Raw genomic sequence first — 25,999 nt, 5'->3', positions numbered from 1 at the left:
CTTTAAGAAGGTAAAAAATAGTAATTTCAGATATCAAAATATGATAATAAAGGATGGAAATGGAGAAACTATATAAGTTTGCCTGGCACTAACACATAATGACATCACTCAATAGGGTTTTAGGGTTGGTCATTGGTAACACTAAACTAAAACAGACTTTACAGCATGACAGGATTAGGGGTGGAAAAAACTTTGAGGACCACGTAGACCAAACACCTCACAGAAAACTGAGGCCTAGAAAAGTTAAGTTTCTTGTCCAATATTATACAGCTAATGATTTTATTTCTAAAAAGACAAAACAAAAAAAACCCATTAGAGTTAAGATTATTTGAATTAACGATCAGATATCCTACTCTTCAAAAAACACAGGTAGAAATTTTAAAAAACCAAAAACAGTGAATAAAAAGAACCTACTTAGTGTTTTAGAAATTTATACTTTTAACACCCATATTCTGGAAAGTAAGGCTTATACAGGCTATAAAGAAGACAATGAGAGAGAAATGAAGGAAAAAAGAAGTTAGGAGAGGGTCAAGTAAAAAAAATCCCTTAAAAAAGCAAATGGTAAGGTGAGAATAAAGCTGGTTAGAAGTGGAGAAAGAAACCATAAAGCAGAGTGGTATGGTGGGTGGGGGAAGAAACTTCAAATGGAGAGAAACAGTTAAGGAAACAGAAAACCAGCAATTTTTAAAAAATGAAAACCACTAAGGTACTAGACAGCTAAAAAGAAGAGATGAAATAAGCCAAAAGAGTCAGAGTCAAAACATTTGCCTGTATCCATTCTAAGCAAAATTCATACTGTCACAACTGCTGATGGGTTCAGAATAGGCCTGTGTAGAGTGGATGAATTTTCTAAACCAACAATCTGCTGACCACCTCTCTTCTTGAAATCCTGAGAACAATTCCTTATCCTGGAAAATGGCATAGAAAGAAATTTATTAACATATGTGTATAAAACCAATATTTCTTTAAAACAACAACAACTTCAAGCTTCTAAGATTCTACTCACTGATTTTTACATTTTTCATTTTAAATAACTGATATTCAATTGTGTTAATTGAAGATAAGAATGAGATAAACAAATGCTCTCTCCACATAAGGACTTCATTTTAATGGTTAAATTAAATCAAGTTTTTTTTTTGGAACTGAAAAAAAAATCCAAAATGGGATAACTGTTTAACTCAAAAAACTCAGTGTCTACCATGGATAAGACATGGGAAGGGAAAAAGAAGGGAATAAGCATTTACATAGGTCATAGTATGTGTTAGGCACTGAGCTAAGTGCTTTTTACAAATATTCTCTTACTTGATCCTCACAACCACGCTGGGAGGTAGGTGCTGTTTTTATCCCCATTTTCCAGGCAAACAGAGAGTAAAGTGACTTGCCCAGAGTCATAGGGCCTGTTAAATGTCTGAGGTTGGATTTTAACTCGGGTTTTCCTGACTCCAGGCATGGCGCTCTATTCACTGCACCAATTAGCTGCCTTGTTATAGATATTATACTTAACATTTCAAAGGACACAAAAAATGAAAGAAAGGATTATTACTTCTCCTTGCCTCTGATACTCACTGTATAGATTAGAGAGTAATAGAGATCACTTCTGAAATAAAATTACTCAGAAAAATAAAGGGATTTCTAGAAAGATTGAAATAACAAATCTGATTAAAATGGGCTTCTTTTAGTTTCACCTCCTCCCTAATTTAGATATTCTAAGAATCTTGGTTATAAACTTAATTACCTTCTATAGAAAGGATCACAATGTTCAATAATGATCTATTCTTGAGAAGTGAAAGTACACATGCATGTCCACTGTGATCTAATGTGGTATGCTTCATAAAACAAGATAAAACAGACAGGAAACCTACTCTGTATACAAAAACTAGTAAATCATGGAATATCAGAGAGGAAAAGGAATTTAGTATTATTACTATAGGAATGATTATCCCCATTTTGCGGATGGGGAAGGAGAGGTCATATAACTAGTGTCAAATGAACAATTCAAATCAGATCTTCTAGGTTCCAAGTCCAGCATGCTTTTGAACTATGACAACCTGTCCCTTATGTAAGTCTAAAGGACTTTAGAAATCAATATTCCAACTTTCTCATTTTACAGAGGAGGTAACAGAGGTGTTAGTACATCAATTTTTTCAAGGTTCCTTTAGCTTATATGAAGAAGAGAGCTGGGACAAAGATCCTGGTCTCTTGAATCCTCCTGGCCAGAGTTCTTTCAATTGTAACATGTTGCCTCTCTCAAGTTTTCTTAGACAAATTATCACAGGTCAATCATTTAAAAGTTGAACAACCCAATCAACTCACAAGTATTTTTTAAGTGCCCATGATAGGTAATGAGGATACAACTATAAAGAAACAAATAATCCCTATGTTCATGGACCTTACATTCTAATTGGGAGACAGCATAAAAATATATACACATACATACATATATCTATATATCAAACATGAAATTAATGAATACAGATTATACACAAAGTACTGTGGGAAGGAGGGCACTAGCAGTTGAGGAGAGGGACAGATCAGGAAAAGCTTCGTGCAGAAGATGTTTGAGTCTCATCTTTAAAAGAATCTCAGGTAAGGAGGGAGTGCATTCCAGATACCTGGAATGGCCACTTATGAAGACAAAAAGATGAGACCTGGAGTGCCATGGGTGTGAAACAGAGGAGTCCAATTTGCAGAGCGCAAAAAGGAAAATAATTTCTAAGGAGGCAGGAAAGACACATTGGGGCCAAGTAATGTATGGTTTAAAAGTTAAATGGAAGAATTTATATTTGATCCTAGAGGCAATAGGAAGCCACCCACTGGAGTGGTCTGAGTAGGGGTCAGATCTAGGCTTAAGGAAAATCATTTTAGCAGCAGTGTGGAAATACATGGAATAAAAAGAAACCTGAGACAGGAAGACCAATTAGGAGAAAAGTGATGAAGGCCTAAACTAAGGTAATAGTTGTATGAGTAGAGAGAGCGGACTGGATGCAAAATTTGGCAACGGATTAGATATGTGACATGAAGGAGAATGAGGAATACAGAATAACATCAAGACTATAAATCTCAAGAGACTAGAAGGATAGTGCATTTGACAGAAAAAGAAAATTTGAAAGACAGGAAGGTTTAGGGGGAAAGATGAATTCAGTTTTAGAGGTGTTGAGCTGAAGAAGTCCCCAAGACATTCAGTTTAAAATGGCCAATATGTAACAGGTGATGTAGGTCTGAAGCTCAAGGGAGAGAACAGAGTTGGATACAGATGTGTCATCTGTGCAGGTATGATAGTTAAACCCAAGCAATCTGATGAGATTACCAAGATAAAGAAAGTGATCCACGGGAGGAGGAAATGGCAAATCATTCCACTGTCTGTCAGGACAACTCCATGGACAGTAGTCAAATGATATGAGATGACATCAGAAGACGAGCTCCTCAGGTTGGAAGGTGTCCAATACACTACTAGGGAAGGGCAGAGAGGACAACTACAAGTAGCTCTAGTACTGACGAAGTGGCTGGACCAAAGCCAAAAGGAAGCTCAGCTGTGGATGCATATATTGTTAATGGAAATCGGAAGATCTTTCCCATCCATTAATAGGCCCATGTGACCCGCCTGAGTCACATGAATCTGTAGTGGGAGAAGCCTGTTGAACAGGTAGAACAGAAGTGAGACAGAGCAGTCACAGCTGGGAAAGAGAAAGCAGGCAGAGGAACTAGCATGAGTGAGATAAGGGTGATTTTGCTTAAGGGAGTTGTTTTGTGGGGCAGCTTAACAGAGGGAAGGCTTGGAGATGTCATGCTCTCTCTGCATTGGTATTGTGTGTAGACTGCTTGGTTACTATGATGGATTTCTCTATTACTATGATGGATTTGGTTTTCTGGTGTTTGAATAAGTGTTTTGGTTTCATCTTCCATGGAGGGAGTTTGTTATTTCTTGTGATTCAAACCTGGGAATATGCCTGTGTATTCACAGAATTTGCTGTGGGTATCGCATTGGCAATATATTGCATCTAGGGATGAAAGGAAACTGAAGCTGTAAAGATCAATATTGCATAGGAACCTGGAATGTAAGATCCACGAACCAAGGTAAGCTGGATATAGTCAAACAGGAGATAGAAAGATTAAATATTGATAAATTGGTTGTTAGTGAATTTAAATGGATGGGAACAAGTGAATTAAATTCAGATGATTACTACATATATTACTGTGGACAAGAATCCCTTTAGAAGAAATAGAGTAGCCCTCATAGTTACACCAAAAGGGTGAGAAAAACAGTACTGGGGTATAAGCTCAAAAATGACAATGATATCTGTTCAAACCCAAGGCAAACCATTCAATATCAGAGTAATACAAGGCTATGCTCCAAACATTGATCCCAGAGGCCAAAGTTGATCACTTCTATGAAGACCAACATCATCTAGTGATAACATCAAAAAAAAAAAGATGTCCCATTCACCATAGGGGATTGGAATGCTAAGGTAGGAAAATCAGAAGACAATTGGAACAACAGGCAAGTTTGGTCTTTGAGTACAAAATAAAGCAGGACAGAGAGTAATGGAAGTGTGTCAAGATAACTCATAGGTTATGACAAACACTCTTTTTCAACCTCCCCAAAGGTGGACATCACTAGACAGTTAATACAGAAATTGGATTAATTATATGCTTTGCAGCCAAAGGTGGAGAAGTTCTATACGGTCAGTTAAAATAAGACCTGGAGCAGACTGGATTAGATCCAGAGCTTCTTATTGCAAAATTCAGACTTAAATTGAAGAAAGTAGGGAAAATCATCATATCATAAAACTATGACCTAAATAACATCCCTTATGAATATGAAGTGGAAGTGATGAATAGATTTAAGGGTTGAGATCTGGGAGATAGAGTACTTGAAGAACTATGAACAGAGCTTCCAATTTTTTGTTCAGAACAAACAACAAAAAAACATTCCAAAGAAAAAAAGAGCAAGAAAGCAAAATGGCTCTCTGATGAGGCTTTCCAAATGGCTGAGGGAATACAGAAAGCAAAAGGTGAAAGAGAAAGATATACCCAAGTGAATGCAGAATTCCAGAGAATAGCCAGGAGAGATAAGAAAGTCTTCTTAAATGAGCAATTCAAAGAAACAGAAGAAAACAACAGAATGGAAAAGACACGAGATCTCTTCAAGAGAAAGTGAGGGATGTCAAGGGAAAGTTTCAGGCAAAAATGGGCATGGTACAAGACAAAAATGTCAGGGGTTTAACAGAAGCAGAAGAGATTAAGAAGAAATGGCAAGAATACACAAAAGAATTACATAAGAAAGATCTTAACATCACCAATAACCAGGATGGTGTGCTTGCTGATCTAGAGTCAGACTTCCTGGACAACAAAGCCAAGTGGGCCTCAGGAAGCGCTGCTAACAATGAGGCTAATGGAGATGACGAAATTCCAGCTGAGCTCTTGTAAACCCTAAAAGATGATGCTGTTAGAACGCTGTACCCAGTATGCCTACAAATTTGGAAAACGCAACAGTGGCCACTGGATTGGAAAAGATCAGTTTACACCTCAATCCTAAAGAAGAGCAACGTCAAGGAACGTTCAAATTACTGAACAGAGTCCAGCAAGGATATGCTTAAGATTCTGCAATGTAGGCTATAGCAAAATATGAACCAAGAACTACCACAAGAGCAGGCTGGTTTTCAAAGAGGCAGAGGAACTAGAGAACAAATTGCCAACATTCATGGCACTGTGGAGAAAGCAAGGGAGTTCCAGAAAAACATCTGCTTCTGCTTCACTGCCTACGCTGAAGCCTTTAACTGTGGATGACAACAAAGTGCGGCAAGTTCTCAAAGAGATGGGAGTACCACATCATCTCGTCTCCTGAACAAGCAGGCCAAGAAGCAACAGTTAGAACCCAACGTGGAAGAAATGATTGGTGTAAGTTTGGAAAAAGAGTATGACAAAGCTGTTTATTGTCACCTCATTCATGTAACTTCAATGCAGAGTACATCATGTGAAATGCCAGGCTGGATGAATTGAAAGCTGGAAATAAGGTTGCTGGGGATAATAGCAACAATGTCAGATATGCAGATCATACCACTCTGATGACAGAAAATGAAGAATTAAGAAACCTCCTGATGAGGGTGAAAGAGGAGAGTGTAAAAGCTGGCTTGAGGCTTAACATTCAAAAAATTAAGGTCTGATGTTAAGGCAATCAGTACGGTAAGAAGCTTTTTCCTGCCCATTTGAATAGGCTTAAGATGGGTCCCCAGGTGGGGCCGACTAAGGGAGTGGGGCCAACTAAGAAGGTCTGATTAGATCTTTGCTCCTAAGTTTGCTCCAAATCCCTAATTACTAGGTGCTAGGCTGATGTGGGCAGTGAAGCTCCTATGGTCCTAAGGGGAAGTGCTAAGACCAGAGCCAATCATAGGAGCTTAAGTTCTGATCCCTCAGACAATGCCTGATGCCATCTGAAACTGTGTAAAAGGAGAAAACACAGCTTGGAGACTGAGACATGTTGGAGCCAGTGGCATCAACAGTGACAAAGGAGCTGAAGCAGCAGGCGCTGCTGGTAACAGGGATGACTCTCGTGAGAACTGGAGAGTGCTGAGCAAAGGCTTGAGGCCTGTGGGTAATCATCTTACTGGAGAGAGGGGAAGCACGAATATGATTTGGTTTAACGTCATCATGTTTTTCTGTAACCTCCTGGTTACTCTTGTGAGGTGGACTTATTGGGCCTGGAAACTTTTGTCCAGGATATCGAATTGGGGACATTGGTTCGTGGGTCTGCTACTTTGGAGCTTGAATAAATGCTTTAATTCTTCTGCCTTCTACTTAGAGAATTCCTTATATCCTGCGGTTCTGAACCATTCAGGCATATATATGGTTTTCTTTGAAATCATGAATTCTGCCTTCATAATATATCTGGGTAACTGCTCCTATCACTTCTTGGCAGACAGAGAAGAAATGGAAGCAGTGCCAGATTTTATATATCCTTTGGCTCAAAGATCACTGTAGATGGCAACTACAACCACAAAATTAAAAGATACTGCTCCTTCTAAGGAAGGTTATGGCAAATGTGCAAAGCATACTAAAAAGCAGAGATGTCACCTTGCTGACAAAGGTCCGTATAGTCAAAGCTATGGTTTTTCCAGTATCAACATATGGCTGTGAGAGAGAGTTGCATTATAAGGAAAGCTGAGAGCTGTGGAATCAACACTTTTGAATTGTGGTGCTGGAGAAAACTTTTGAGAGCCCCTTTGACTGCAAGGAGGTCAAATCAGCCAATACTTAAAAAAATTAATTCAGGCTATTCACTGCAAAGTCTAATACTGAAGCTGAAATTCAATTACTTTGGCCACATAATAAAAAGACAGAACTCACTGGAAAAAAAACCCTGATGTTGGGAAAGATAAAAGAAAAAAAGAAAAGAGGATGACCCAGGATAAGATGGATACACAGTATCATGGAAACAATGAACTTCGTGAACGTTGACGGACCTGCAGAGACAGTGGAGGATAGAAGGGTCTGGTATTCCATAGTCCAGAGGGTCACGAAGAGTAGGAAATTACTGAACAACAATAAGGAGAAGAAAAAGGGGCCTAGAACAGACCTCTAGGGTAAACCTGCAGTTAAGGAAGGTGATATGGGTAATACAGAAGCAAAAAAAACTGAGAAGTAGTAGTTTGACAGATATGTGAACCAGGGGAGTAGTAGTACAATAAGCTGAGAGAGAATCCCCAGTATCAAATGGAGCAAAGGTGTTTAAGAAGCATGAGGACTGAGAAAAAGCCATGAGATTTGCCATTTATGAGATCACTGGTAACTTTAGAGAGAGCAATTACAGCTGAGAGAGATGGGGTCAGAAAACAGACTACAAAAAGTTAAAAATGAGAGAAGTAGAAGCAGTGAGTTAGTTCAAGGAATTTAGTTGGGAAAGGGAAAAAATATAAGATGATACCCTGAGGGGGGTGGTAGGTTGTAGTTAAGGTTTCATAAAGACTGAGGAGTCTTGAGGAATTTTTAAGGAACCTTCCAGCAACATTTGGTGAATGAGCAAGAAGCATTTTAAGGGGGGAGTGTGTGACTTATAATGTAATCAAAGGAAGATGGGAAGGAACATTTAAGAGTTTGCTGTGGCAAAAAAGTCTCAAGTCAGGCAAAGAAGCCACCTCTTTTTCAGAAGCAGAGCAAGGAGTGAAAAATGACAATATGGGGGCTTGAGATAAAGATAAGGGAGAAGAGGAAGCTCATCTTGAATGGCTTCCATAAGATCTTCAGGTGAGAGAGAAGAGAAGGAAGAAGTATGGAAAACTTGGAGGGAAGAGAAGGTTTGGAGTGTCTTCTTGGGGAGTAAGGTAATTAATTAAATACCACCTTGCTGCAGTGAGGACCCAGCTGAGATTGGGTAATGTGAATTTGTTATATACCCAGTCAGCACGGTTATAAGAATTCTTTTAGCTTTATTTAGTAGACTGTTAGTGGAAATGGAAGAGGGAATAATCCCTCCTATAATCCCACTTTAAAATGAAGAGGTGGAAATGATAATGCAGGACCGAGGTTTGTCAAAAGAAGAGCAGTGACAAGGGAACAAATGATTCAAGATCAGGAGATAATGTAGAATTGAGCTGAAATATACCTATTAGATTCAGACTGGAAAGGAAGGAAGGTTAAATCAGAGCAGGAATAAAGGCCAAAGAAAATGAGAAAGTAAAACAAGTCAATTTCATTTAAACTTGAAAAACACAATTTTTGACTTACAAAACCGATAAACCGAGAACCAATTTGTTCCATGGTATCAGAAATTACAGAATTCTGAAAATTTTGGCTGAGATTGATTTTATACAAGACAGTGGCATCTATCGACAAAAGTAATTTTTACAGCTAGCTCCTTAAAATATACATTTTAGTGTGTGTGTGCACATATACACGTTAGGAAGAACAGTGGATTTAGAACCAAATCTTGGCTCTGCCACTTACTGGGTAAGCTGAGTGACCGTGGGCAAGTCACAACCTTCATGAGCCTCAGCTTCCTCATATGTAAAATGAAGAGAATGTGTGGTTTTTTTTTTGTATATCCAAATACGTCCTTTGAAGAGTTGTTTTGAGAAGAGTAGCTTTGTAAACAAGTTTTATTATTAAACCAAAAAAGTTCCACAGAGAAAACCTCCACAGCCTGGAGAATTCATTTGTAGACCTGAGATCCTAGAGTTTTGGTTAAAAGGGTAAGGATTAGCCCTAAGTTTAAGTCCTGAGTTCTAGTCTCAATTCTGCTAGTAACTAGTTCCTGACTGCGCTGAACCTCCCTAGCTTCTTATAAAGGAAGGGGGGGGGAGGATTGTATCAAATTATCTTTAGGTCCTTCCACCTTTGAAATATTATGGTTGTATCATAAATATGCTTAGTTCTTTTTTTTCCATTCCAGACTTGCGATTTTACCAGTGTGGGGCAGAGGTGTCCACCTGTTGGCTACATATGGCCAGCAAAAGTCCCAAATGCAGCCAAACCAGATTAAAATACAACTGGAAGGGATCCATTTCTATCTGAGTTTGACACCACTGGTATAGGGAATATTAAAAAAAATCAACAAATATACACTAAACATCCACTATGCAACAGGCATGAGTATACAAACACAAAGTATGCAAAAATCCCTCTTCTCAAAGAGCTTAAATTCTAATGGGGGAGACAAGTATATACACAAATATTTGCAGAATGAATATAAAGAGAATACAATATCCTGAGATACAAGTTGGTTTGGGAAGGACACTAGCAGTTGGAGGGGATCAGGAAAGGGTCTAAGTGGTGCTTGAGCTGGATCTTCAAGAGAGAGAGAGAGACTCTGTGAGGGCAAGGGGAGGAATGAGTACATTCCAGGCATGAGGGGCAGCCATCAAATGAATGGAGATGAAAGATATGTTGTGAAAACAGAGAGAAGGCTAATTTAGATGGTAGAATGCTTGAGGGAGGAATAATGTTCAACAAAGCTGGAAAGACAGTTAAAGTCAAGTTGTAAGAGCTTTAAAAGCTAAACAGAGGAGTTCATATTTGATCTGAGAGGTAATAGAGAGCTGCCAAAATTTATTAAGTAGAGAGCAACACGCTTAAATGTGGGCTTTAAGGAAAATCATTAGCTGCAGTGTGGAGGATGGCCTGGAGCAGGGGAAAGACTTAAAACAGGGAAACCAATTAAGAAGCTGATACAATCAACCTCAAGGCAAGGGGTGATGAGAGCCTCAACTGTGTTAATAGAAAGAAGGGGTTGCATGTAAGAGGTAGAAATGGAAATATTTGACAAATAATTGAAAATGTGGAGCCAGGAGCCCAGAATAACATCAAAATTACAAACCTAGAAGACAAAAAGAATGGTGATAACTTTGGCAGAAATAGAGAAGTTTGCAAGAAGGGTAAAGTTTTGGCGGGGAAGATAATGAGTTTTATTTTGGACATTTTGAGTTTGAGATGTACCCAGTCTGAAATAACCAAAAGCCAATTGGCAACGTGTGACCGAAGCTTGTAAAAGAGACAAAAACTCTCATTTCACCTATTTTCACTCTTTTCCTCTTGAAACTAGGATTTGCCATTTCTACTTTATCATCAATTCATTCCCTAATAACCTTAGAATCCGAGTTTTGACACTATCATTCTCGTAAAACTATCAAATCTAGCCTTATAGTGCAGGGGGCAAGAGCCTTAGATTTGGAGTCAACAGCCCCTGGGTTCTGCCACTTACTACATTACAGCCTTGGTAAAGTCACTTAACATTTTGGTGGGTATCAGCTTCATGCGTTAAATGAAAGGGCTGGAATGAATGACCTTTAATGTCCCTTCCCAATAGTTTGAAATCTGTGGTCCTCTGATACAACAAATTTCTCCAAGGCAGGGACTTTCATTTTGCTTTTATATTCCCAGGGCCTAGGACAGTGTCTGGAATACAAGAAACCCTTAAGTAAAATTCTTAAGGATTGATCCTATTGTTCATTCTCAACTTCTGAAAAATTAATCTGCTACCCATAATGATTCCTTGAAATTCTCTTTTCCAACCAAATCAGATTTAGAGCTAGAAGAAACCTTGAAGATCTTCTTGTCCAAACTTCCCATTTTCTTAGATTCTATAATTCTATACTCTCCTTGTCTTCTTTCCTACTTCTATGACTGCAATTTTCTTTATGAGTTCTTCTTTAAATGTAAGGATTTTCTAAGGTCTATCCTTAACTGTTTTTTTCCATATTGTCCCTGATTAGCTTATTTTTACACCCATGGCTTCGAATATCAATGCTATGGGAACGATCCCCAAATCTAAAGATCCCTCCGGCTTTTTTTGTCGAGTTCTGGATCCACATTTCTAACAGTCAGCTGGATACCTCTAACTGAGGGTGCCCACCAGCACCTTCCAACTCAACATATCCAGAACTAAACTCATTTCTTCGTCCAATCCCTATTTCTGACACCATTAGAAAACACCATTTAGGAATCTGACACCATAAATCTCCTAGTTCACCATACTTAAAACCTGAAACATCTTTTGACTCCTTTCTCCTTCCTACCTCCCCCATTCTGGTCAGTTACCAAGTCCTACTAATATTCTTCTATCTATATACCTTTATTGCATTGATCCCCATTACTACCACCAAGATTCAGGCCGATACCACATGCTTAGATCACTGTGTCAGCCTCCCAAACGGTCAAAAATTCCAATGGTTATCTAATGTCTACTGAACTAACTTCATTCAAGGGACCTATGGTCATTACTTCCTTAAAGCTGTTCTCCCTGGCTCTTCACTGTTCCTGCTCATCAAAATTCCACCCATGTTAAAGTCACATTTCCTTCATGACTATGCTAGCTTACATTCATCTCTACTCTGATGCTGTTCAGCACATTCTCCATACCATTTGTTCAAGTATTTAACTGAGTGACAGTATGGCATTGAGGCTGGAGTGCTGGATGTGGAGTCAGTAAGACCTAGGTTTGAAATATGTCTTAAAAACAAACTAGCCCTATGGCCATGGGTCACCAGAGCCCGAGGGTACTGATTTATAAAATGGATAGAATAGTTACCTCCAGGGTTATTATAAGCATCAAATGAAATTGAAAATATAAAATGCTTTACAATCCTTAAAGAACCATATAAATATGAGCTATTATTATAAAGCCTTAAGTTACTCCTTAATTGTTTTATGTCATTGTGTTTATCAGGGAGGCAAGTTCCTTATAAGCAGTCCTTCACTATGACACAAAAGATACAGTATGGCTCTGAAAAGTTGAAAATTCAGGGCCCCCATAATTAGTAGCCAAAACTGTCACACAGGAATATGAATTCTCTCCCTCCCTTCAGAGTTTGGACTTGTAGACATTTTGGCAAGTGATTGCTGAGGTCATATTTTCTACAGGTTTAAAATGTCTAGTTTTAAGGGCCTCCTTCTAAGGTTTCATGGTTTGTGCCTTTCACATATGAGAAGAGGGTGTGGCTTCCCTTCAGGTGTTTATACCGGCCTTTGGAAAACCCTCACCAGAGGCTGCAAAGGCACCTCCAAAGAGCTCCATTAGCACAATTCACCTCTAATGTGCTAAAGCCAGCTGTCAGTCCTATCTCCCCTTATTAAGCAGAATCTACAAACCAAAGCAAATGTATTAGTTTTGAAATGTGGACTCATTTCCTGCTGGGGTCCTGATAATGTTCCCTTATCCAGAAAATGCCCTTTCTTCCCAGCTCTGCCATCCCAATTCTGACCTATCCTTCCAGACTCACTGTGGATTCTACCTCCTTACATTTCCCACTTCTGTAACTTTTTAAAGAGTTAATTATAATTTTTTAAAACAAAAGTAAAGTTAAAGGTTTTATGTAAATATGATATACTATAGTAGGCTTGAAGAATAATAGAGAAACTTTTGCAGGCTGCTCTTTTGGGGTACTAAAATGGAAAAACTTCAAGAAAACTAAATTTCACTTCTCTACCACTACAGATAACCGTGGGAAATTAAAAAAGGATCAAACTGAAAACAGGAATAACTATGATAATCAATGAAGTAGCAAACATGGTATGCATCTAGTTGGGCTCTAATGTAGTTGTGTTCTAGGTCACTCTTCTTCCTCTCGAACGTATACAACGCTTAAAATAACATGTTCAAGTCATTTCCTACTCTTCTCCCATCTCCACTCTTTGTTTTGTTCCCAATTCTAACTACTATGCTAAACTCTATGGAGACAGATAGAAAAAAGTAACCAGATAATCTTGCTTTACCAAGAGGTTCTGCTCTTTCCTTCATCCTTTCCTTAGGACTGGATTCTGTTTAATTCTCTTAGTTTTCCCCTTGTTGTTCTGGAAAGCCTTGTACTTTGGTATTCCCTGCAAATGAAGAGCCAGCTTTGCTCCCTTTATTGCAAGTGACAGCAATCAACAGCTGAAAACAAGCCTAAGCAAACTACAATGACTGAGAACATTAAATAATGTTAAGTACATGGTTAACATTTTGCTGGCCTAATATTTTTTGAAAGGAAGTTTAACTTTCTAAATTCAAGTGCTCACATAGCCCATTTTAGAATTTTAAATGCCTTCAAAACATACTTTTTAGGTTGACTCTTTTCTTCATAAGCATCTTCTTCAACATACCCATCTAAAGGGTAGTATCCTTGTCTTCTATTTATAGTTGTAACCGCCTTTTAAAAAGAAAAAAATTGTAGTTCTTAGTGGCAGTAAATACTCTTTCCTCTTCAATAACATCAAAAATCACACAGTAAATTTTCATTCCTAAATGATATTCTAGAATACAAATCAGAAAGTAGAAATAATTTACAATGTTGAATCCAAAACTGTATGTAATATATAACAATATGTCTACAGTTTTCAAAGAATTATAATATAGTGAATTTGTATAAAACAGTGCACCTCTGTTGCTTAACACATAGAGTGAACCCCCAAATGCTGATCTGAAAGACAGAGAATATAAGAAAAATGGAAATCAAAGAAATCTGGAGACAGAATAAGACAGAAGGTATAATAGAAAGACTCAGTGATGGACTTAGTGATAGCATTTGAACCCAAGTCCTTCCTATCTACAGTGTTTCCTCTGTGCGTGACCTTAGACAAATCTCTAAGCTCCAGTTTCATTTATTTTTTTAAAAAGGTAGATACCTTAACTATGTATTTCAGATTACTGTGAGGATTGAATGAGACAATAGGTGTAACATTTTGCAAAACTTAATGTGACATATTCAGATATTATTAATACAAAAAGTTGCCATGTTTCTAGCAAAAGTTTTCCATTATCATTTTCAAAGTTCCTTTACAAGTGACTATGCAGATTAAATGTTTCATATAACATTTCAGCTACTTAAAGAACAATTCCTAGAGAAAAAAGGCATGAAATAAACACCAATAACCATATGCTAAGATCTATGATATTGTACTCTTATCAATAAATTGCAGTATCTTTCTATTGTTTCTCACATCAAATGTAAACTCCTCTTTAGCATTTAAAGCTGTAGACAAGCTGGATTCAGCCTACATTTCCAGGCTTATGACTAATCAACTTCTTTACATTCCAGTCAAACTGATCTATTTGTCGTTCCCTGTCCATAACATGTTTTTCATTTGAGTGCCTTTGCAGAGGCTCTCCTCCAGGCCTACAATGTAAAAACCTCAACTGCCTTCAAGGATCAGCTCACAAGCTACCTCCTAGATGAGGCTTATTTGGATCTCCTCAGTTGCTACTGCTCTCTTCTCTGGAAGATATTTTGTAGATATTTCATAAGTTAATGTTATTCCCATCTAGCAGACTAAGTTCCAAGAAAGCCAGATTTGTGTTCTTATATTCAATGTGGCACTCAGTAGGGGAAATGAAGCGGAATAAGCATTTATATAATGCCTTGTATGTACCAGATACCAAGCGAAGTGTTTTTACAAATATCTCTTTTAATCCTCTCAACATGCAAGGTAGATGCTATTATCCCCATTTTACAGATGAGGAAATAAAGGCAAACAGATGTTAAGTTGTCCAGGATCACGTGTCTGAGGATGGATATGAACTCAAGACTTCCTGATACCAGGTTGAGACCCCTATCCACTGCGTCACCAGCTCCAACATATATTTGTTGAAGTGACTGCTACAACGGTTTAAAGGTCAAGACAATACTAGGACTAGAACAATTGGAAACAAAAGGTTCCAGTAAACATGGGTCATATGTTCCAGAATGTGGAATTTTTTAGCTCTTAGGAAAAGAAAATAGCTAAAGTAGTATTATACCACATAATCTATAGATATCCATAGAACTCATACTGTTTGTCTTGATACACAATGTCTAGTTCTTTTATCTTCCATACTATGAGTCTGTAGCATCTTCTTTATAGTTTTCTTACATACTTCAAGGACATTGGTTTCTTAAGGAGTCATACTTCTTTTCCTCTTGGTTCTGCTTTACAACCATAATCTGAGATGGCCTTGTGAAGGGACCCCCTGAACGTGTTTTCTTGAGTTGACCTATTTTCTAGAGGGGAAGTCTCCCTGAACCTTATAGTGATCTTTCACACCTGAACTCTATTAAACTCTGTGCCTTTAGAGATGAATCAGCTACAATCCTGGCTCCTGCCAGCTTAACCCAGACTGGTAAACTGTGCAGCTGGAATCTCTTCAGATAAGCAGAACATCCTTCTCCACGGTCCAACATTCCCAAGCCCTCTTGCTTCCTTCCTCTTTCCATGCCACTCACACTTGGGAAAGGATTGCCCTCCACTCTTGCCATGTGAACTCCCTTTTCTGTGGTACCCCATAAACATCCAAGGCATTGTCTGTAGGACAGAATCCTTGGTGTAAAGAGTTCCCACGTGCATGTGTGCCTTTCTTTGGTAATAAATCAAGTTACCACCCATACCTCTTTTTTCTAAAATTTTTTTTGGAGTGGGAAGGCAAGGCAATCAGAGCTAAGTGACTTGCCCAAGGTCACACAGCTAGTAAGAGTGTTAAGTAAGGTGAGGTCACATTTGAACTCAGGTCCTCCTGACTCCGGGGCTGGTGCTCTACTCACTGAACCACCCAGCTGCCCCATCACTGCCCATATCTTTTGGAGTCATGACTTTTGGTTAACAGCCTCTATGTTTATACTTCGTGTCTGGTTTCTTCACTTATCCTGGGCCCATCAATTCAATTTATACATCTAATTAACTTTCTAAATTGATTACATATCCCAAAAAAATCACATTTTATCAGTCAAGAAAGACATAAGCAGAATTCTTGAATGATCATTATTTAATTTTTACTAAATATTAATTTAATTTGTTTAATAATTATTAGCGATTATTAAAATTAAGCAAGTGGCTTTCATATAAGAATAGAACTGATGTGATTAAGTACTTTAAAAATTTGGTAGCTCACATACAGCCTAGTACAAACATCTTGGAGAAATGCGAGAACCCTGTGAACCTACAAAGATCATTTTAAGTTTAAACTTGAAATAAACGACCTATCTTGGAACTTCTAATACTATGTAATAGAACTGATGTGAATGGCACTTTTTTCCCCACTGTCTTACCTGATTTACTCAATAATGTCCAACTAGCTAATGTAACAGATGCAATATTTTAATGTATTAAAACCACATTTCACATAATTTCAGAGTTGACCGCAAAGACCATCTATTCAAACTCATACCTAAAAAAGAATCCCTTCCCCAAAATCAAAGTGGTCATTCAGCCTTTGCTACAAGACTTCACATGAAAAGGGAAATCTAGAGCTTCCTTAGGCAGCCCATTCCACTGTAGGATGGTTCTGATTTTTTGGAAGTTTTTCTTTTCACCAAGTCTAAATTTGTCTCTGAGATCAAAGCAAGAGAAAAAATACTCATATGTACAAAAATACTTGTATCAGTTCTTTTTGGTTAAAGAAAAGAATTAGAAACTAAGGAAGCACTGATAAATCGGTAAACAGCTGAACAAATTAGGGTATATGAATGTCTGATAAGAAATAAAAAAGAGGCTGTTTTCAGAGAAAATTGGAAAGGCATGCATGAAATAATTTAAGAGTGAAATGAAAAGGACTAGGAGAACAATTTATACAATAATATTGCAAAAGCAAAAATACGAAAGACTTAACTCCGCTCATTGTAGCAACTTGCAACCATGATTTCAGATGACTTATAATGCAAAATGCTACCCACCTCCTAAAAGTGATGGACTTGAGAGGAAGAAGATTTATATTTTGGAATACAGCAAATATGGGAATATGCTTTCCTTAACTAGGCGTATTTGTTACAAGGGTTTTGCCTCCCCAATGTTAGGGGTGGAGAGAACACTAGGATAGCCCCCCAAAAAGAAGAGGGTCACTGAAGCTATTTTTTTTTAAAAAGAACACATAGAAGACAGGTAGAAGGGAAGCTAGAAAGAATCAAAGATCAGAAAGATAGCTTTGAAAGTTAAGTAGAATCTATTTAGTGCAAAATTAAAAGCAAGCTATACAGAACAGATTCAAACTGTATAGAAAATGGACATGCAATTTCAGGTAGAATCATCTTTTTCTGTTCCACTATATGTGTGGAAATGCTGATGATTTGGTGGGGTATATTTTTTTAAAGTTCAGAATTTAAAAAGATTTAAATTCAAAAAAATCTGCCTCTTTGTACCTTCCACCCACTACTCTTAGTTTTGCCTTCTGGGATCAAACAAAATGAAACAAATATTCCATGATATTTATTGTGCTTCTGTAAGTCTACAAGCTATATAAACACTTCTATTTCTCCGGCAGAATCTAATGAAAGACCCTTCACCATCCTAGCTGCCCTCTGCCACTCTGAACTAAGACACTACCCTCAATGTGGCCTATGGCACAGTAGTGCCTTATTTCTAGGCTAGACCTCTTTATTCCTTAAAGTTATACTTCTAAATACAACCTAAGATAATGATGCTGATCAAGCTTGTACACTAAAATCCCTAGACCATTTTGAGAGTGAATGCAATCTCATCTTCCACCACCTCATATTTGTTAACGTGATCAAATGAGATGACCACAGAACACTTGGAAAACCTTTAAGTGTTACATAAATACCAGATGTTATCTGAAATCCAGTGCAAAACCCAACTTGACATTTACATTTTATCTTATTTCTGTCCAACGTCAGTTTCTCAAGATCTTTAGGATCCTTCCATTCAATGTCTTAGCCATATCCCCCATCATCTGCAAAATGAATAAGCATGCCTTATATTTACCTTTATTTGAATCATTGGTAAAAGCATTCAACGGCAGGGTCAAGCCTAGGTCCACTCCATCTTGTTTCTAAGTTGATATCAAACTATTAATAACTGTACCTTGGGTCCAACCATTCAGCTAGCTTAAAATGCTCTTAACTGTAGTATAACATAGATGTGCTATATGCTCTCCCTCCATATTTTCCAAAAGAAAAGCATGAGAAACTTTATCAACTGCTTTGCTCACTTGTTGTGCATGCTTATGGGTTGATATATTTCCATGTTATTACACTGTCTTTTTCAGCCTTAGGATTGTTTGGTTCTTTCAGTTTTTACTTCTAATCACTGTTTTTATCCTTGGATGTCTCTAGGTGCCTACATTTTCCATAACACACCATGAGGAAATGGAAGAAAAAAAACTCTTTAGCGTGAAAGTGTTTGTGAGGAGGACAGGACTTTGAATGGCACTGTTTGACTAAGATTATGAAAAGACAGAAGAGAAAAGGATGATCAGGATAAGGAAATGAAAATTCAAAGAAACAAGGAGAGAAAGGGTATAGAAGAGAATTATTATGATGCTCAGCTCAACTCAAACAAGATCTTGAAAGCATCAACACCCATAAGTTATGAAATATTAAGCATTTTTTAAGCAAGGTAAAGCTTGTGACATATATCCAGCTGCCTTCATTTGGTGTAACAGGCGAATCTGGCATTTTGGTTGTCATTTCACTGATATGAAAGTTCTTTCCACTGATAGAGGTGAACCCCTCTAGATTTATCTGGTATGATTCTATTTTGACCTGCAGTCTTTCACAGAGGGCCTTCCCAATGAACGAGACCTTCTTTTACTCTCTCTATATACTGATGTGCTACTTCAGCTATTCTTTCATTTTCTATAGAAAACCGGAAAAGGCAATGGGTTGGTCACAGATCTTTAATTATGTTTATGCCACTTTTTATAACCAAGTTATCTCTGGACATAATGCACACTCCCTGCATCTACTGAATGTTATCATTACTATTTCAATATTCTGTATTTATAATTACCAAATAACCTGTGAAATTGGTGGGGAAAACTTTCTTAAATATGTCACTTCTGTGAATTTATTATTCATGATTTATTAAAAATTCATACCTCCTTCACCATAAAAAAATTAAAAATGAATGTTACAAATTACAAAGAAAAGACATGGTTCCAAAGAAAAGATGCCACCTCTCCCCAATTTTGCAAAGGAAGGTAGGTGGGGGTATGCATGAGTACGGAACACTTTATATATAAAATTTTTTAAAAAATGTATCTATCAGTTTTGCTGATTTTTTTTTCTAAAAAATATCCTTTGTTAAATGGGTTAGCTTTCTGAAAACGGAAAGGATACAATTTGGTAATGGAAAAACAAAAGATAGTGATTTAAAATTTTTTTAAACTCAAATGTTCTATAAATGGTAGTTGTGGAGACGCCAAACTGCATTGGGAGAAATGCTAAAAAGAAAGATCTAGTTTTTCTATTTCTCTATATTTAAAAACAAGAGCCAGCACCATATTTAATGGGGATAAACTAAAGTACTTTCTAATAAGTTCACAAATAAAGTAAAGATGTCCATTGTAACCACTTCTTTATGACATAGTACTAGAAATGCAAGCTATGGCAATAGCATGAGAAAGAAATTAAGGGAATAGGTGAAGACAAAACAAAATTATCCTTTTGTGTAAACGTGATGGTGTATCTAAAGAACCCTAAAGAGAAGCAAAAATTAATTGAAATAAATTCAGCAAAGTCCCAGATAACCCCATTCCCCCCCCAAATCATCAGCATTTCTGTAAAAACCCAACAGGAAGAGATTGATAAATTTCATTTAAAATGCCTCTAGAATGTACAAAATACTTGGAAATCTACCTATCAAGACACACATAAGAACTATATGAATACAAATATTAAAGACTATTTATACAACTATAGTCTGAAATAACTGGAGAAATATTAATTGCTCATCAGTAGAGACTGAGCTAAAAAAATAAAAAATGACAACACAACCTAAACTGATTTAATTATTCAGTGTCATAATAAACTACCAAAAGACTGGTTTATAGAACCAGAAAAATAACAGAATTCATCTGGAGAAATAAAAGGTAAAAAATCTCAAGGGAAATAATGAAAAAAGGGGGAAAGATCTCAAACTATATTATAAAGTATTAATCAAAAACAATGTGGTACTGGTTAAAAAAATAGAGAAGTCATAAATGGAACACATTAGGTACAGAAAATATAGAAGCAAATGTACTTAGTCTAGGGTTTGATAAACCCCAGTTACTGGGGTAGGGACTATTAGGTAGGTAGGTAAGGTAGATAGGGACATCACTATGCAGTCTGGCAGAAATTAGGTTTACCCCATACACCAAGGTAAGCTTCAACTGACATAAAACTTAAGATATAAAAGATCATATCACAAAACATATTTACACAACAATGTTGCAAAATGAACAATTTTGCCAAACTTAAGAACTCTGATCAACACAATGACCCACTGTAATTCTAGAAGAATGATGAAGATTGTTGCCCACCTGATGGCCGAGAAGTGATAAGACTAATATATAGAATAAGATCCACATTTTTGGACATGGGCAACATGGGGCATTATTTTGCTTAAGTAAGCTTATTTGTTGAGGCATCTGTATTTTTCCCTCTGGGGATGGAGAGGAATGCATGGGCAGAAAGAAAAAATACTTGATAATTGGGAGGAAAAATTATTTTATTATATGGATAGGTCAGGCTCCCTGAGAGAGGGGAAGGCATACAGTTAGGTGAGTAACGCTGACAGGAATTGGTTCACGTTTCCTCATCCTAAACTTCCCTACGCCAATGAAAAAATCGTGGGTTTGGTTCCTTTCCCCATGCTATCCACAGCAAAGTTATGTTGTTTGGATTTCTTTTACTTTTTACTTAAACGTAACAAATTAATGTGTTCTCTGCAAAAGACTTAGGATATCTAGAACGAAAAACAAACATAACACCTTACCTCACAATCAGGGCATACTACTGAGTTGTATTCTTCTGTTACTGACAAGCACAATTCACAATAAGTGTGTCCACACTGAAGCTCACAATGGTGACCTGCTGATGAAATTAATTCTACTATGAATTAACCACATTTGTATGATTTATTAATTTTTTGTTTTTCTACTCAATAAGCCCTCAAACCCTTATTACTGTGCAAAACACTGGGCAAGTTATCAAATGTAAAATCTCACAACAGAATATATTTCCTTTTTCATAAACTAAGGAGGTACTAGTATGGTATCAGCAATTACTGGTTATTCAGCACGGGGAGGGGGGGAGCTGGGGGGCGCACCTAGTCTCCAAGAAGGCCCCTCTCCTCTGCTCTGCCCTCCCTACCGAGAGGGGCTGCAGTGGGATAAGAAGAGCGGATTCGGTCCAAGGCCGCAGGGGGGCCTCCTCCTCCCTGCCTCACACCATGACCAGCGTCGGGGGCTAGAGCTAAGAGGGCCTGTGGGCAGGGGCTCGACCAAGGGACTCCCTACCCGCCGTGGCCACGGAGCTCCTTCCACACCCGCTGCACAGGACTTCGGTGGGGCCCCAAAGCCGGCTCTTCTGCCTGGGAAGACGGTGAGGAGGAGATGAAGAAGAGGCCGCTGGAAGCCCAGCCGTCGAGGAAGCCACGCAGGCCATCGCGCCCGCCGCAGCTCCCGTCGGCGCTACTGCCGCCGCCATCTTGTCCACCCAGCTCGGCCGCACGTGCAGCCTCGCAGACCTCGTGCGTCTCCCTGGCCGGCGAGCCAATCAGGGCACGGGGGGAGGGGTCTCCGTTCAGCCAATCACTGGAGGTGGAAGGAAATTAGTCGTGCAGGGCTGTTTCTCTTTATTAAATTCACTTGAGCTGCTTCTGCTCTCGAGCACCGCGAGCGCTACGAGGATGCACGTATGAGAGGAGGCTGCAATTATGAAAACAAAGGTCGCTGACTCCCAGCTGGTGCTGCAGGGCGGCGGATCTTTGGGATGGAGGGACTGATGTGAAAAAGCCTCTGCACTCAATGGTTTGCTCAAGTTCCAAATCCCGCCCAGGGCCGTCAGGTGTTGGGTGACTTTCCCCATCTACAAAATTACGATTACTGTATTATTATACAGTAGCATACCCTAAAGTTTTGAGGCTCGAATGAGACAAGGTGCTTAGCAAACTTTGCTATTTAAACGTGAGCTATTTGCCCCAGCACTGAGCTAAGAGAAGTGTCGGTAATGAGGGACATCCTTGGTAGCTTTTAGAAAAAAAATGTTAATTGATCACAAGTGAAGGAATATTCACCACAGCCTTTATAGTGAGTCCCATCCCTGTTTGGAATGATCTTCCTCCTCTTCTCCTGAGTCCCAACCCTTTAAATCCCTCATTTTCTTCAGAACTCAGCTCCTGTCACCTACAATCTCACATTAATTCTTTACTAACCTAACCTCAATGCAGCAGCTAGTGGCCTTCCCTCTAAAATATCCTCGCATTTATTTTGTACATACTTAGATATGTGCATATTGTCTCTCCCAAAAGAACGGAAGCACCTTGAGTCAGTCTATGTATCACAGAACTGTACTAAACCCAGGGGACAGACACAAAGAAAGGCAAAAGATGGTCCCTCCTCTGAAGGAGCTCTAAATCTGATGGGGGAGACAATATGCAAACAACTGTGAAGCTTTAAACAGAGATAGAACGGGAAGGCTTCATATTGACTTTATATTTATCTCCAGAGCCTAGCATAGTGCTTGATTGGCTGATCACAGCAATCATTCCATTAGTATGTGAAAAACACCTGTTGAAATCCAAAAAGTACAAAATGATAGCACCTGCTCTAAATGAGTACACAACATATATAGGGAAACAAGGTACTGTCATGTATAAATTTTTTATCTTCCCCTCCCTGTCACCTAGTTCAGTGATTGAAGAAAGCCGGATTCTGGTTGAAATTCATTGCTGCCACTTACAGCCACTGTAATCTTGGCAAGTAATTTCACCTTATAGACCTCAGTTTCCTCTTGTATAAAAGGGGGGACTGCAAACTACATGGTTGTTAGATAATACACAGCAGGCGCTGGAGGTTTCAGACTCCAGCCTCTAAGAGGTTCACTCTTGATCTGGTCAGACAGAAAAGAGAGCTTTGAAGGGGTTAATAATAAGCTTTATTCTAGTCTAGTCTCTTCTAATACAGTATTGCTGATAATGGAAGCACCACAAATCCTACAGTATTCCCTAATCAACTACCCCTGTCATTCAAGACAGGCACAACTTGTGCACCCCCTAAATCTTCTCAAGCCTCAATGGGCGCCGGTTGAAGCAAACACAGATTCTGCCCTCCCAGGCCTTCAATGGGGGCTGATCAAGGCACACACAGCATCCCAGCATTCAACCATAAAGTTTCCCCAACTCACTGACCACCTGCTTTATAGAGCAACAAACAAAGAAAGCATGTTGCCAGCAATAGCCTCACAAGTTTACATCACCTCATCCCTATATCTTACTGTGCAGTCGCAGTGGATGTTTACAGTTTCAGCACACATGTTTATAGTATTTATCCTTATATAATGCTATGCAAGCATGGTGGAGATGTTTTGAACTATGAGCCTGGGAACTCATATCTAATACCTGGGAAACAGAGATTGTTATGGGCACGGATCCTGGGAAACTGAATTCTAAGAAATAATAACAAAAATCCACTTTACACACACTAAAATCCACCTTACACTAAAATTCATCTTATTGACAATGATCTCTAAGCTCCTTCTAGTTCTAAATCATATGATCTTATGATATGCCAAAGGGCAAATGAGTTGGGGAATGCATTAATGTATTAATTAATATAATGAATTATTATTCTATATTTGATAAAATACATTACATTTCATTACATAGAAATATGTAATATTAATTTATAAACTATAATTAGTATAGATTGTTATATAATTACATAAAATATGTGAACTTATATAACTACATTATAAAAAAATAAATATGATATGACATAATTAATATAATAATTAAACTCTTGTTTCAGGAGTTCATAGGAGTGAAGAGTAAGTTGACAGCTGTGGCATCAAGGAAAGCTTCACAAAAGAGTTGGGACTTGAGCCGCTGTTTGAAGCTTAGGAAGTACTTCAATAAAAGACAGATATAATAAAAGAAGATGGGAGAGCAGGTTATTTAGAATTGGCAAAGGTGAGAATGCAATTGACTTGTTTAGGGATCAGTGACCAGATCAGTTGCTCCTAGATGAGAATTGAGAGATATGAAGTTGTAGAAGTAGGTTGAGGCCAAATTGTGAATGTCTCTGAAATATAAGACTAAGGAGAAGATGTTGAATATTCCTCAGTTGTTTGTGAAAATGTATAAAAGAAATTGGGGCAAGGAACTTGAGAAACAAAGACTAAGGGAAAGGCTGTAACTGAAGAGCAAAGAGACACAGAGACAAGTTCAGGAGAAACAAACTTTGACCCTACCCTTTACTGCTGCTGTGAATCAATCATAGGGACTTTGTAGGTCCAAAGGGTGGGTGCTGACTCTATAATGACTCTACATTTGGGAAGGGTTGAATCCTACTGTGTAATATAGAGAAAGTGGAGCTAAGCAGATAGATAGATTCTTTGACTCTCAGGTAGTACTGAGTTCTTTCCTCACCCGGGGGAGGGGGAGTGTATTTGTGTCCCTACAACATACTTAGGGGATGGGGGTGGGGCTCAGTGTCAAGGGGTCACTAGAAGTATGGAATGAGTATAGGTTCCTGAAAGAGGTAGAGTACATGAGAGAGATTATCTATAAGTTCTTTTAGTGTTCTTTGCTGTGGATAATATTTAATTTCTTTTTTGTTTCATGCTTTGGTAGCTTCAGCTGCTTGCAAGGGAATTGAATACTCCTATGGGATGGTGTTCTTTGCTGTGGAAAATATCTAATATCTCCTATGGAAGAGCAAAGATTAGCCACATATAGATTTCCCTAGAGGAAACCCTGGGTGGGGGCAAGAGCCAAAGAATTGTGATCAAGGAGCCTTCAAAATTCAGCCTGGGTCTATGTCAGGCTCAGAGCTGCTTTTCAGCAGTGCTTTGAGCTATGGACCAATTTCATGTTGGTTCTTATCTCTTTTGACTTTCTCATCAGATGTCCTATTTGGCTCTCTGAATTTTACAGTTGTTTATGTTGAATCATTTCAATTGTGTTTGACTCTATAAATTCATCCTACTCTTAAGTTTGTCTATCACAGCCAACTTTCGTTTAGGCTTCTCGGTCAGTTCTTGGCATGGGCATTATCATAAGATTCCTCTGTTAAAACAAGATTTCTGCCTCCTCTTAGATATAGCTGACTCGTAGCAAAAGATAAAACTGCAAATCAGGGATGTTGTCTTTGAGAGAGATGTTTGTGTTGAAGAGGTATCTTTATTCTTGCTCAATGTTATAAGACAGCTATTGATTTTGTTTCAAATTCTCTTGAGGAAACACCAGTTGAGCCTGAAAGCAGTGGATAGACCCTGGGCCTGGAGTCCGGAAGACCTGAGTTCAAATCTAGCTTCAGACACTTAGTAACTGTATGACCCTGGGCAAGTCACTTAACCTCTGTTTGCCTCAGTTGCCTCAACTATAAAATGGGGATAATAATAGGGTTGGCCTCACAGTTGTAAAGCACTTAGCGCAGTGCCTGGAACATACTAGTTTTAGTTAAAAGATTCTGTATAAGGCAAGAACTATCATGTCTATAGTCCAGCTAAGAGAGAGCAGAAGTCCCTATTTGTGGGGCTATGGCTACAAGGATTAGTGGGAAGAGGAGTTAGAAGATCTGGGTTTGAATTGTGGTTCAATGGGAAAAGTTTTGAGTTTGAGT

At 38.3% G+C, this 25,999-nt stretch overlaps 1 protein-coding gene across 1 annotated transcript in view; it reads right to left on the bottom strand.

Annotated features, from left to right (window-relative positions):
• The window catches only part of RNF17 (ring finger protein 17), a 131,285-nt gene extending 109,422 nt beyond the window's left edge, over positions 1 to 21,863 (bottom strand). Inside the window, exons 1-4 of the mRNA XM_036746300.1 lie at positions 21,674 to 21,863; positions 21,151 to 21,245; positions 13,528 to 13,619; positions 797 to 908 (exon numbers count right to left, since the gene is read on the bottom strand). Of these exons, the coding sequence (XP_036602195.1) occupies positions 797 to 908; positions 13,528 to 13,619; positions 21,151 to 21,245; positions 21,674 to 21,863 (489 nt within the window). The remainder of the gene's footprint in view (positions 1 to 796; positions 909 to 13,527; positions 13,620 to 21,150; positions 21,246 to 21,673) is intronic.
• Positions 21,864 to 25,999: the final 4,136 nt, after the last annotated feature.

Source organism: Trichosurus vulpecula, chromosome 2 (assembly GCF_011100635.1).
Source record: "Trichosurus vulpecula isolate mTriVul1 chromosome 2, mTriVul1.pri, whole genome shotgun sequence".
Taxonomy (NCBI): Eukaryota; Metazoa; Chordata; class Mammalia; order Diprotodontia; family Phalangeridae; genus Trichosurus; species Trichosurus vulpecula.
This window is presented reverse-complemented; position numbering and strand designations above follow the sequence as displayed.